At 40.2% G+C, this 13,328-nt stretch overlaps 1 protein-coding gene across 6 annotated transcripts in view; it reads left to right on the top strand.

Annotated features, from left to right (window-relative positions):
• The window catches only part of LOC144791764 (disintegrin and metalloproteinase domain-containing protein 28-like), a 3,516,669-nt gene that overhangs the window by 526,004 nt on the left and 2,977,337 nt on the right, over positions 1–13,328 (top strand). For all 6 annotated transcript variants that reach the window (XM_078666532.1, XM_078666533.1, XM_078666531.1 and 3 more), the window contains one exon: positions 7,545–7,621. In XM_078666532.1, coding sequence (XP_078522658.1) covers positions 7,545–7,621 — 77 coding nt within the window. The remainder of the gene's footprint in view (positions 1–7,544; positions 7,622–13,328) is intronic.

Raw genomic sequence — 13,328 nt, 5'->3', positions numbered from 1 at the left:
CTATGTCTCAAGATATATGCTCCAGTGGTTTTTACGAAAATCAAGTTTGAAAAATATATATTGGGCTACATTGGGCTATATATATGTTAGAGCCCAAATGTAGCCCAATGTAGCCCAAAGATGGCCACCAGAGACAAAAAAAATCAAATGCAGCCCAAATATCAGCCAGATGTAGCCCAACTATAGCCCAATTACAGAATGTCCCAGAGTGTTCTAAAGAACAACTAGAGTGCTAACAGTCTTACTTATGACAAAAGTATGGCACACCTGAAGTCATCTTGATTGGAATAAAGTGTTAACACTTAAAACATTTAATTTGCAAAGGAACAAAATGAGGGGGTTCATTTTGCCATAGAAATTATGATTAGTGCTGAAGAAAGAAAAATTAGGGCACATTTTGAGTGACTTCTCAAATCCTCTTATATTTCATTAAAGAAATTCTGATATGCAGTCTCCCAAGATGGCCACCAGAGACAAAAGAGCCCAAATGTAGCCCAAATATCAGCCAGATGTAGCCCAACCATAGCCCAATGACAGAATGTCCCAGAGTGTTCTAAAGAACAACTAGAACGCTAACAGTCTTACTTATGACAAAAGTATGGCACACCTGAAGTCATCTTGATTGGAATAAAGTGGTAACACTTAATACATTTAATTTGAAAAGGAACAAAATGAGGGGTTTCATTTTGCCATAGAAATGTTATATATATATATATATATATATATATATATACATATATATATATATATATATATATATATATATATATATATATATATATAGTCACTGAAAAAACCATAGGTTATAGACCATATATAGTTAGGAATTAGCATTTAAAAAACCTTTTTTTACTCACACAAAACCATTGAAATTCCATATATAGTTAGTTGCACTAACTATATATCGCGCACCCGCAATCCACTGCTGATCATGTCACATATTACATCATTCATGACATGGTCAGTGACATCACTGATGACATCACTGATGACATCGCAAATGACATCACTGATGACATCACTGATGACAACATCCAATGACTGTATGTTTCTGTAAAGTTAAAATATGTCTTACATATTGAAGAATGAGTGGATGTATAAGTGTCTGGATGTAAGGATTTAGTAGGTGCATGACTGACTGTATGAGTGAGTGATTAAATGTGTCTCACTGAGTGCATGGGTTAGTGACCAAACTGTCCTAATTTGTACATCATTATGCCTGTTGTTCTGTAAACTGCTGCATGTGTTGATCAGTAGCTATATGAGTAACTATATGGGTTATTGATTGGTTGCTCAAGTATTTGAATGGGAGACTGAGTGTGTGGGTGGGTGGCTGGGAGGTGTATGACTGTGCATAGATGTGTGAGCAGTTGATTCACTAGATGTATGGGTTCAAAAGTGCATGTGGAAACAGCTGTATGGGCGGTTGACTGTGTGCATGAGTGTATTGGTGAGTGAATGGATATCTCAGTGCTACATGTCAAAGTAAGTACATATGTAAAACACAGTACATGTGAGAGTTGACATATATAAATAACTGTGCATAAGAGCCAGTGAATGTGTGAGTGGCTGTATGGATCATTGTGAACTTGTATCAGGGATTGTATAAGAGAGTAAATATGTGTTAGTATATGATTGAATAAGTAAGGTGTGTATAACTGTATAGTTGAGGAAATGGAGGTGTGATTGATTCTTTGCATGACTGACTAGGTGTGTAAGTAACTCCATGGATGAGTGACAGTCTGTGAGTGTCTGTTCACACTGAGTGTATCTAAGGTTATATTAGAGTCTGAAGAGGTTCATCATATTATCACATGAATAATGTCATCAGTGATCTCATCAGTGATGTATTTTGAGATGTGATCAGTGATGTCATCAGTGATGTCATCGGTGATGTCATTTGAGATGTCATCAATGATCTCATCAGTGATGTCAATAGTGATATCATCAATGATGTCATTTGAGATGTCATCAGTGATGTCATCAGTGATGTCATTTGAGATGTCATCAGTGATGTCATTTGAGATGTCATCAGTGATGTCATCAGTGATGTCACTGACCATGTCATGAATGATGTAATATGTGACATGATCAGCAGTGGATTGCGGGTGCGCGATATATAGTTAGTGCAACTAACTATATATGGAATTTCAATGGTTTTGTGTGAGTAAAAAAAGGTTTTTTAAATGCTAATTCCTAACTAGATATGGTCTATAACCTATGGTTTTTTCAGTGAATATATATATATATATATTCACTGAAAAAACCATAGGTTATAGACTATATATAGTTAGGAATTAGCATTTACAAAACCTTGAAAATTCACTGAAAAAACCATAGGTTATACACCATATATAGTTAGGAATTAGCATTTAAAAAACCTTATTTTACTCACACAAAACCATTGAAATTCCATATATAGTTAGTTGCACTAACTATATATCGCGCACCCGCAATCCACTGCTGATCATGTCACATATTACATCATTCATGACATGGTCAGTGACATCACTGATGACATCACTGATGACATCTCAAATGACATCACTGATGACAACATCCAGTGACTGTATTTTTCTGTAAAGTTAAAATATGTCTTGAGTGGATGTATAAGTGTCTGGATGAAGGATTTAGTAGGTGCATGACTGACTGTATGAGTGAGTGATTAAATGTGTCTCACTGAATGCATGGGTTAGTGACTAAACTGTCTTAATTTGTGCATCATTATGTCTGTTGTTCTGTAAACTGCTGCATGTGTTGATCATTAGCTATACGAGAGGCTATATGTGTTATTAATTGGTTGCCCAAGTATTTCTATGGGAGATTGAGTTTGTGTGGGGGTGGCTGGAAGGTGTGTGACTCTATGCATAGATGTGTGAGCAGTTTATTCACTAGGTGTATGAGTTCAAGAGTGCATGTGGAAACAGCTACATGGGCAGTTGACTGTGTGCATGAGTGTATTGATGAGTGAATGGATATCTCAATGCTACATGTCATAGTAAGTACATATGTAAAACACAGTACATGTGAGAGTTGGCATATATAAATAACTGTGCATGAGAGCCACTGAATGAGTGAGTGGTTGTATCGATCATTGTGAACTTGTATCAGGGATTGTATAAGAGAGTAAATATGTGTTAGTATATGTTTCAATAAGTAAGGTGTGTTTAACTGTATAGTTGAAGAAATGGAGGTGAGATTGTTTCTTTGCATGACTGACTGGGTGTGTGAGTAACTCCATGGATGAGTGGCAGTGTGTGAGTGTCTGTTTACACTGAGTGTATCTAAGGTTATATTAGAGTCTGAAGAGGTTTATCGTATTAGCACAAGAATGATGTCAAATGAGATGTCATCAGTGATGTCATCAGTGATGTCATTTGAGATGTCATCAGTGATGTCATCAGTGATGTCACTGACCATGTCATGAATGATGTAATATGTGACATGATCAGCAGTGGATTGCGGGTGCGCGATATATAGTTAGTGCAACTAACTATATATGGAATTTCAATGGTTTTGTGTGAGTAAAATAAGGTTTTTTAAATGCTAATTCCTAACTATATATGGTGTATAACCTATGGTTTTTTCAGTGAATTTTCAAGGTTTTGTAAATGCTAATTCCTAACTATATATAGTCTATAACCTATGGTTTTTTCAGTGAATTTCAATGGTTTTTTAATAGCAAATATCATAAGCTGTCGAATGTCAAGTACGTGGTAAGTAAAAACATTTTCGTGTTTATGCACACTGATCTGCTTTGAATACTGCCCCCCACCCCTCATTTCTATTAGGAGTACTCTCTCTTTGCAGATAGTGAAGGGTAGTTAACGCAGCCCTTTGCCCCCTTTGTAATACGTCGTGCCTGCTTCTCTCTCCATTTGATTGATTGTTCTCTTTGGTTCATTCTCTATTTACAAACAAGCACAGAGTCGCAATACTCTGTTTAGTCTTTGCAGATAGCGAAAAATCGTGTAAAAAAACAAAAGGAATCGAGCAAAATCAGTAGGCCACTAATGGGATCTCTTTTTGACCTCGCTAAAATAGAAACATTAGGAACAACCTGTTGAAAATAGCAATGCGTATGTACATAAGCGGCGTTCATTTGTGTTCACAGTACCCCTTGTTGATTGTTTCAATCGAGCATTGAATTGTTCGAAGTTAATTCTCTTAAGGATCTTCTCTACCTGCAAACGAGGAAGAATAGGAATATTCTCTCTCCCTTTGCAGATAGTGAAGGGTAGGTAACGCAAGCCTTTAACACGTCGTACCTATTTCATTCCTCATTGATTGATTGATTGTCCGAACATTGACTGTTTGGGAATTAGTTATTTTTGGAGGTATTCCCTGTTTGCATATAAACGTAGGAAAATCTTTGCAAGTAGTGAAAGGGTACGTAATGCGGACCTTTCTCCCCCGTTGTAATCTGTCATGCCTATCTACTCCCCACTGATTGATGCACCTTTTTCACCCGGACCATTTACTAGAGATACGTCATCTGGCCCGACCAGAGAGCACCCCTAGTGAAAAGGACATATGCAATAATAACGAAGTGATCACTGTATCCTGTTAACAGAAACTTTACCATGAAACAACCTGGAAAGAAAAAAATAGGAAAACGAAAATCAGTAGGCCACTGATGAACATGAACTTTTATTAAACAACAAACAAAGAAACGATAACATAACGTAATGATAAAACCTATTAATGTCCTAGAAACAAGAAAACGTTAAACTATGCCAGTGGTGAGAGACCAGAAAAACAGTCCGAGAAACCAAATCCGAGAAACCAAATCACCCCTCGCTGTCCCAACTCATGCACTCTGAAAGTTCAAAGTTTTGAGGAGTGCTTGTAACATTGTCTGAAGCCTATTTGCAATTGCTTCATCTTCACTATTCTTAAAGTAAGTGGGGGCTGTTGTGATGCGGTGCCACCCTGAACCGCTTGACGGAGGCCCCCGAGGGACGGTGTCATGTCGCGGACTCGGAGGGGGCGCTTGGCTCCGGCCCCCTCCCCAAGTCGTGTTGCCCTGGTGTGGCCTGAGATCGCCCCCGACATAGGTGGCCGGCTCCCGGGGTCAAGCGGAACTTTTTTCCTTTTGGTGACTCTTCCATTCTTCACCTTGTCCCACAATCCGTTTCACCTAAAGACACGCTGTAGTGGGGCACCCCTTTTCCGTTTCATTTGCCATTCAGCCCGCTTTTGCTACACTGTGCCTCTTCCGCTATTCAGCTGTTTACCGCCCGCTCTTTCGACTACAGCGTCTCGCTCACCATGTACTTGAGTTGCTCCCGCTCTTGCGGCGCAGCGATAGGCGGCTGCCACAGAACTCTCAAAATGGCGGCCATCTCTTCAGATTTGGGCGTGGTCCACTAAAATGGGCCTGCGACACCTTGGAACTCGGACGCTTGTCTGCTAGAGCTTGGGCTCCATTCTCGAAAGCGTCCCCTCATCCTTGAAGATTCTACAAAAGTCTTGGGGGGCCCCCGACTCCCGCAGGCTTCTGGTGGGGAGCGCCTAGCATGATTGCTCGTGGAATGGCCACGACGGAGCTACGAAATGGTGGTGCTCTCATGCTAACGCCAGCTTCAGTCTGAAACATCCAGAAACACTGTAGACTACCAATTCGATCAGTTCCGGTAGCGCTCCAACGTGACCCGGTAGAGAAGAACTTGCCCTCCCCTCTTTGACTGATGGTTCTTGTTGCCTGTCCCTTCTGTTGTCATTTAACAGAACTATTTAGCCTGCTGAAAGGGGTTGTGTGCCGTCCGCTGGTTGGTGGAGACATTTTCACTATATTCTGGACCTGCGTTGTCGCGTAATGCGTCATATGACGCGCCGCGTTAGAAAGTTTAATAAATTATTAAACACAATAAACAATCCTTAAAAAATAAAAGTCTATCATTCATTTTTCATTGCAGTACGCTGCCCAGAAAGCTTCCCGGTTCCCGGACCGGGCGCTACCCACGCAAAAAAACAAAAAAAAAATTATTTTTTTTTGCCCCGCGGGGCCGTTTTAAAGCCTCCACATTAAACCTAGGGGGTCAGGGAGGATCTACTATGCCCCCTTATGGTTATTTGCCCCTTTGTTTTGGCCTCCTCTTGTCTCTCGATCCTACCGAGAGACAAGATGGCGGCAGCTACGGACTTTTTGGAATGTTGACAGACGCCAGAGAACCAATCAGCTTCGCTTCACAAAGCTCCGTTGCGCGAAAGGTACGCGTCCTGGAGCGCTGCCCGGTCCGCTGCTACAGATATATATCTTTTTTTAAACGTTAATTTCTCAAAATCCACTGGAGCACATATATTGAGACCTACAAAAGGCACATCGGGCTACCAGTCCCTACAATTTTGCCAAGTTTCGTGCAAATCTATTCAGCCGTTCGGGCTAAAAGTGAGGCTAACCGCCCTATGGAAAAATCAATGTTAAAAACACGTTTTGGGACCCCCCTTTTTTCTCGGCCCCCCCTTGACGAAACCCCCCCAAATTTTCAGGGGCTGCTCAGAAACAAAATGTGCCATTTTCCTGAAAATTTCAGCCAATTCCGTCCACAAACGCCAAAGTTATTAGACATAGAATTTTCAAAAAACCCATAGGGAAAAAATCCTAACTATATATACCTACTGGCGACCGCCAGTAGGTAATATATATATATATATGAAACTGGATGGTTGATTGGACAGTTGTTATCCTTAATTTTGGGATTGTGCAATAATTTAAACAGAGACTTATAATATGCAGCAGCATTTTGTAATCGGGCCTAGAGATATTGGGGTTATTGTGTTCCTTTGGGCCCCATAAATAACAATGTGTAAGATGGTATGAGAGTTTCCATCTCACAGTTGCCACCTTGTTTTATATGAATTTTTTACATATGTTTTTATTATGGATATTTCTTAATGTGCCCTATTATGCTGCTACTTGACGCTTTCTGATATATGGAACGATATTTATTTATTTATTCCATTGCGTTTATTTGCACAGTATTTTGTCGATTTTTACAATTTGACCATCAAAGCAACTGCACTGTCACTTTAAAAGTCTGTCTTTCCAGCATGCAGTATGTCATGTGATCATGCTTCTTTCCGAGGCAAAACGCGTCATGGCGGACGCGCTGGCACAAATAAACGTAATCACTTTGCACCAGCAATCTAAGGGTCTGCTCTTCGTCATGTTTGGATTTGGCAGCGAGAGCTCTGTGTGTGACGACTTTCTGTGTATATATATATATATATATATATATATATATATATGTATATATATATATAATAACTGGTAAAGGAATGTGCATGGTAAAGACTTGTATGGTAATGTTGCAGTCATTGTAATAACCACGTTGTAATGCCTTTGTGGTAATGGCTTGCGTGGTTCCATCATACATCCTCACAAAACAGTATATTTGTGCATCCTCTCTGGTTTGTGTTGTTTGCCCTATATGAATATTGGGCTACGTCTGCTTATGTTCTTTTGCACATCGTCTGTGCTAGAAATATTATGATGCTGATATCAATGAATACATTAAATTAAATATTTTTTTTTTCCATAGGACCACTGCTATTATCATGGCTATGTAAGGAATGATAGTGACTCTGAAGCCAGCATTAGTCTTTGCAATGGTGTAAGGTAAGATCTTAGACTGTGTGCTGCCGACTACTTACGATCTGTGATGTCTACACGTACAAGATTGTACATGATTGTTATTACTTTGTTTGAGTTTTACTTGTACAGTGCTGCATATCATGATATTTAGGGTTACTTTTGAAAGCGCCAGTTAGGTACATTCTCCCGATTACATTTAGGGTTGGAATTCCAGGTTATGTGCTGATTCTTGGGAAATGGTTGAAGGGTTTCTTGAAAAATTGTAAACCAAATTGCCTGTCTAAGGCAATATGGCTTTCACATCATTGATTCTTCTTAGAGAACTCTGTGATTAAGGTATAGGATCTTTAATTCTAGGCTATATCACTTTGGCCATAGATGGAGACTTATGCAAGCTGTTTGTGATACCGACAGTCATCCGAGGACATTTTTTAAGCCTCAATGCCTGTTTGTGGGTGGCGTAGTCTCTATGATGTTTTTGTGCTGCTTCTATCTCATTACAGTGGGAATTTAGGAGAGAAGGACTTTACTCTGGTATCTCTGCAGCTATTTGCACGACTTAATCAGTTTCTTGCAAAATGCTTTAAAAAATTGAAAGTGTGGAGTTATGAAAGTCAAAGCACAAGAAGATAAATTATTGGTAGTCAGTGGAGAGAAAAGGGACAGTAGTACTTAGATGAAGAAGTTTAAATATAGAGGAAAGGTTAGACGTAGGGGATGGAGTGTGAGGGATTACAAAGAACATCCAGTTTATTGGCAACGAAATTTAAAGGAGAGTCGAGGATGAAGAAAGAAAATGAAGTACGAGAAGACATGGAATTTCAAAAGGTGAAGGAATTGTTGTTAGGTGGGTATTGGTTAGTCCAATTGACTGTAGAGATGAGACGGGAAAGCTAAAAGGTTGTGACATTTGCTTCCCTCATAAATAGACTGCAAGATCTCAGTAGTAACTGATCATTTCAAAAGAAGATTTTCATCCATCATTGCTAAGCAGCAGCAAGATCGAAGAATAGAATGAGCAGAAGTGTAGGCATTGTAACTATTCAGACAAGCAGTTTACACGAAGTAAGAAAAACTAAACCCCAACATTAATGCACTGACATGCGATTGAGAGAAAAAACAGAAAGTAAGTTAGGGATGGACTAAATATTTATGGATTTTAGAAAGGAAAGTGTTGGAGAAAGATGAATAATGCCTAAATGTGGATGAGAGGAAGCATTTTTAAGAAGTAGTTTCTGAGCGGTAGGGAAACACATAAGATAGACGAATGACAAACTGTTCCGTCATTGAAGGCATAAAGGCATTAAAGAGGAAGGCCAGTATGTGAGAGTAGAGGAGCCCATAGCAAGATATGAAATGGGTAATCCAGAATATTAGGAGGAGAGGGAGTAAGAAGAGAGGTTACGTTTTGCTTCACTGATTGTTGGGTGTATACTAAACTGCTTGTGGTGACAATGAGGTCCAGGACCATCAGAGAAGTTGTTCCTTTGGTAGACAGAGTTCTTGGGTGTATGGCTGGCAAGTAGGGTCTGCTAATGGAGCTATTCACACAGGTGCCTAACACTCATGAGTAATGTTCACATGTAAGTTTGCTGATACATTTTTGTGTAGCTTTACTATTTGTAGATATTTACAAAATCTGTCTGTTGTGTAAAGTTACTCAAAAGTGTAGACTTGCAGACATCCACCCCAACGCTGGAGGAATGGAAAAATGACCTGGACTGGTGCTGGCAAGCAGAGTCGGTGATTTAATAAAGTAGAGGGTGCCCCAAGAAAGGAGAGAAAATGTGGGTGGCATGGCAGGTGTATCGTGGACTTTAAGAGGGATGCTGGGAACAACTCTATTCTTTATTGATGTAGATTTTCACTTGTCAACAATGATGGAAATTGTAACTGTAAAATGAGATTGACGCTACACTATAAATTCTATTTGTATGTACAACAATTTGATGGTTTAATAAAAAAGAGTTATCAAAAAAAAGTGTAGCCTTGCATGTCCCAACCTCCTGAAAAAGGATGTGCAGGAAAATTTACAATTGCACGTTATTAGTGCCACAAAGAAACAGTAGTAAGTCTAGCACAAAACATGGCCAGCCACTGATATTGCAACACCCTCACATAAAAGATAATGGAGGTAGGGACTAAAAATAAAAACCCCTAGTAAATAATGTTACATTATTCAAAACATTTTAAATATAAGTAAGTATAATTTTATGTAAAAACAAAATCTAAAATCAAACATTTATTATTTAATTATAAAATAAAAACGTTTTGAATTTAAAAATGAACATAAGATTTAATCTAAATAACATAACCACTAACTCCTACCCCCCCCCAGGTTTCAAACAAACATAGAAACTTTCATAGGTCATAATTTTGCCATCCAGAGAATGAAGCAAGACTCTGCATCATTCGAGGAAGATACCTCTATAGTGGTACCACTCGGACCATAGGATGTAATGTTTCTGTGAACACCCTCTGCCGCATTAATGGTAATTTACATTTTCCTACAGCCGTCTATTCCTGTTTTCCATCTTTCCAAGGACGGAGGGTCTACCATTTTCCATGCTTTAGCAATATCCCTCTTGGCTACAACCAGTCAGAACCACATAAAAACTATCTCATATATGTTACTGTCAGAGTCTGTTGTAACATGGTGGAGAGTGAACCTGTGAGCTCTGGAAGGCCTCCATTGTAGCACTCACCCCAAGCATGTGAGCACCCCCTCCCAGAAGAGTAGTAGTCGTTCACACTCCTAAACAGTATGTAACAGGTCATCCCCCTGAGCCCCACGTGTCATTTTGCAGCTGTCGCCCACATCGTCCAAAGTGTTCCCTGTATATAGTAGAACCTGTGTAGGTATTTCTGTTGGGTGTGCCTAAACTATGAGGCAATTGCTGTTTCTCAGGGGGAGGCTAGAGCTTCCCCCAATCATCATCCGTTATGGATTCCAGGTCTCCACCCCACACCATACATAATCGCCCTACTGTGTGTTTTTTAATTAGCCACCAAAGAACAGTGCAATTGGTATATCTACTGAACCGTTGGTTTGTCAAGTAGGATCTTAGCTTTTATGTGGCTTCCTTCCTGTAATACTTCCAAATCTGCTATGTAGGTGAGAGCAGGCCATAACTGTAGATATCTAAAAAGCTGACTATACTGTAGATCATAATCCTCCTATAGGTCTGTAAAAGATTTTAGCACACAATCAGACATAACCTCTCCCAGCTTTGAGATAAAGATTGTATCCCACTACTCTAATCCCTGTAGATCAACCACTTGTCTCAGTGTAGTCCCAGACCAAAGGAGAGTCTTTTTAGGTCTTGCCTGACGATGTAGCGCGAAAGCGCTGTCGCCAGCGAGATCTAGAGTCAGCAACTTGCCTCCGAAGTGGGACAGACCGGGGCACGCGCAGGGCTTTTGGCAATTGGAGCCTGTGAATCCGCACGTAGAGACACGTGGTGTACACATCTCCTGTCCCCCTACAGTCCAGGCAAGCCAGCTGCTGCAGTAGGTGTGCTCAGATGGCCAAAGGAACAACGCAGAGGAAGCAGCTTCAAATAGGCAAAGTTTCTCTAGCCGCCGCTTTCATGTCTATATTTTTGTAATCATGGCGACCGCTTCACGTTTCTCCGCTTTCTTATTTATATCATCATAGTGGCTGCTTGTTTTTACGTAGTAAGCATGGCGAATGAGCACAGTAAGATTCAATGCAGACGGTCACGTATCTCTTTTATTTCTTGGCTCAACATGTTTGGAGATTAACTCTGTCGCTTTTTAAAAGGATTGTTTCCACCTGTGTTGTTTACGAGTTTGCCGACCTTCAGTTTGCTTGGAGGATAACTTTGATTTAGGGATGGTGTAATGGACGGCTAAGCCGCTGACTTTGGTGTGAATATCCTTGTTTCCACACTCAACCTTATCTCTAAAAATGTCCTAAGTCAAGCGTTTGCTTATGTTTGGTTTTCATTGTTGCTTTTACTCAGGCCACCACTCAGCATGCGCCAAATTGATTAACAGAGCAGCTAGCTGGCGCTGTTCGCACGCCCCATTTAGCGCAAGTTAGTCATAGTCTTTGAAATGTCACTCATAACTACACTGAAGTTATGAAAATTTCACACATAGCAATCTCAAACCTTGTCAGCTACGAGGTGCGCAGCCTATAGAATTAATAATCAACACCACATCCGAGATGTTTTTTGCAGCTCATTGTCATTGTTGTATTCTATCAAGGCACCCTTCCCTGTGATTGCGGCATGCAGGGTGATTGGCCTACTAGGCTGCAAGGCCATTCAGGAGGTGAGCGGCAGCTTTATTTTTCCTAGCGCGCCCATATCTCTCTCTGGCAGAGCGGTGCTTCTTCTCCACTTGCGAGCTTGAGTCACACTCAGACTTGAGTTGGACAAGACTATGAGGTAGGAGACGGCTTTTAGTTTTAATTTCAGAGCTTGCACCTTGGATGCTTGTCCTGCACCTACCCTTTCTTTGAGGAAAATGTTCTGTTCTACTGCCCAGGCTGAGGATATTTTGCACCTTTTGCAACCCATTTTGAGTGCGTTATATAAGAAATTAGCAAGTTATTCTATATGCTACACTTGTCCTATACATTGGAGAAACCTGCACAGTTAAACTACCCATTGTGTGTGTGGGGAAAGCATGCACAGCTGCCACCTATGCTTTACTTATTCTGTGTATGAGTTAAGTCGTCACTTCTGCTGTTCATGCTTTACTTGTCTCCTGTGTGGGAGTAGCTTGCTCTATGTTGTGTCCACTGGAGTACATGGTGTCTTAGTGTGTCTACATCTTTCTGTTGTTCTGCACTTGCTATGTGTATGTGAGGAACCTGAATTTCTCAAACTTTCTTTTTCCTTGAGTGTTTTCTCCTCCATTCCTTATTTCCATTCTCTGCTGTCCCCCCTTCATTGCGTCCTCCCCTCTCCCCCTCTATTCTTTCTCTTCTCTCTCTCCCTTCCTTACGTCACCCTCTCCATTCCTTCTTTGTACTTTCTGCTGTCCCCCTTCCATTCCTTGTTTTTGGAGTATAGCGGCTTCAATGCTGTCAAAGATCTCCCTTTTTCTGAAGTGAAATAAAGATTGATTGTCACATTAGACCAATTTATAAAACAAAAAGTGTGCATTTTGATAAGTTTTACATTGATTAGTGAAAAATAAAACCCAACGATTAGAAAATAAAATTAGGAATCATGGGGCCGTCTTCTACAGATGATGTAAAATGCTCTGTACAATTCAAAACTGCGTAAGAACATAATGTTTAATTTAAGGATCTATGAATCTTCCTGTGAGTGTCTCATCTGCAGATGGAACGGTGTAAATAACAAGGCGTTGACAAAGTTGTACCCACGTAAGTGGTACTCGTTGTATCGTCCCAGAGGGCGAAATAATGGATTGAGTGTAACATGCATTAAACCCGTGTCCGGCAGTATTTTGTTGGGGAGTTGCATAGAACAACTTTCTTGACCACCATTCTGGAAATATGGCCCTCATTCTAAAGTTAAGCAAATTGCAACCCTCGTGTTACATTGTTGTTGTGCAGCAGTCTCTACTTCTGTTTAAATTTTATTTTTTTTAAATAAATTACACCCCCGAGATGTAATCGCTTAAATTATGCTTATAACTTCTTTGGTGCCGTTTTTATGTCCCTGCTCCCTACTTGTAGGGCCTGGCATCAGCTTTAAAAGACCATTTGACAGGATTGACAGCTGAGTGAGTA

Source organism: Lissotriton helveticus, chromosome 11, assembly GCF_964261635.1.
Source record: "Lissotriton helveticus chromosome 11, aLisHel1.1, whole genome shotgun sequence".
Taxonomy (NCBI): domain Eukaryota; kingdom Metazoa; phylum Chordata; class Amphibia; order Caudata; family Salamandridae; genus Lissotriton; species Lissotriton helveticus.
This window is presented reverse-complemented; position numbering and strand designations above follow the sequence as displayed.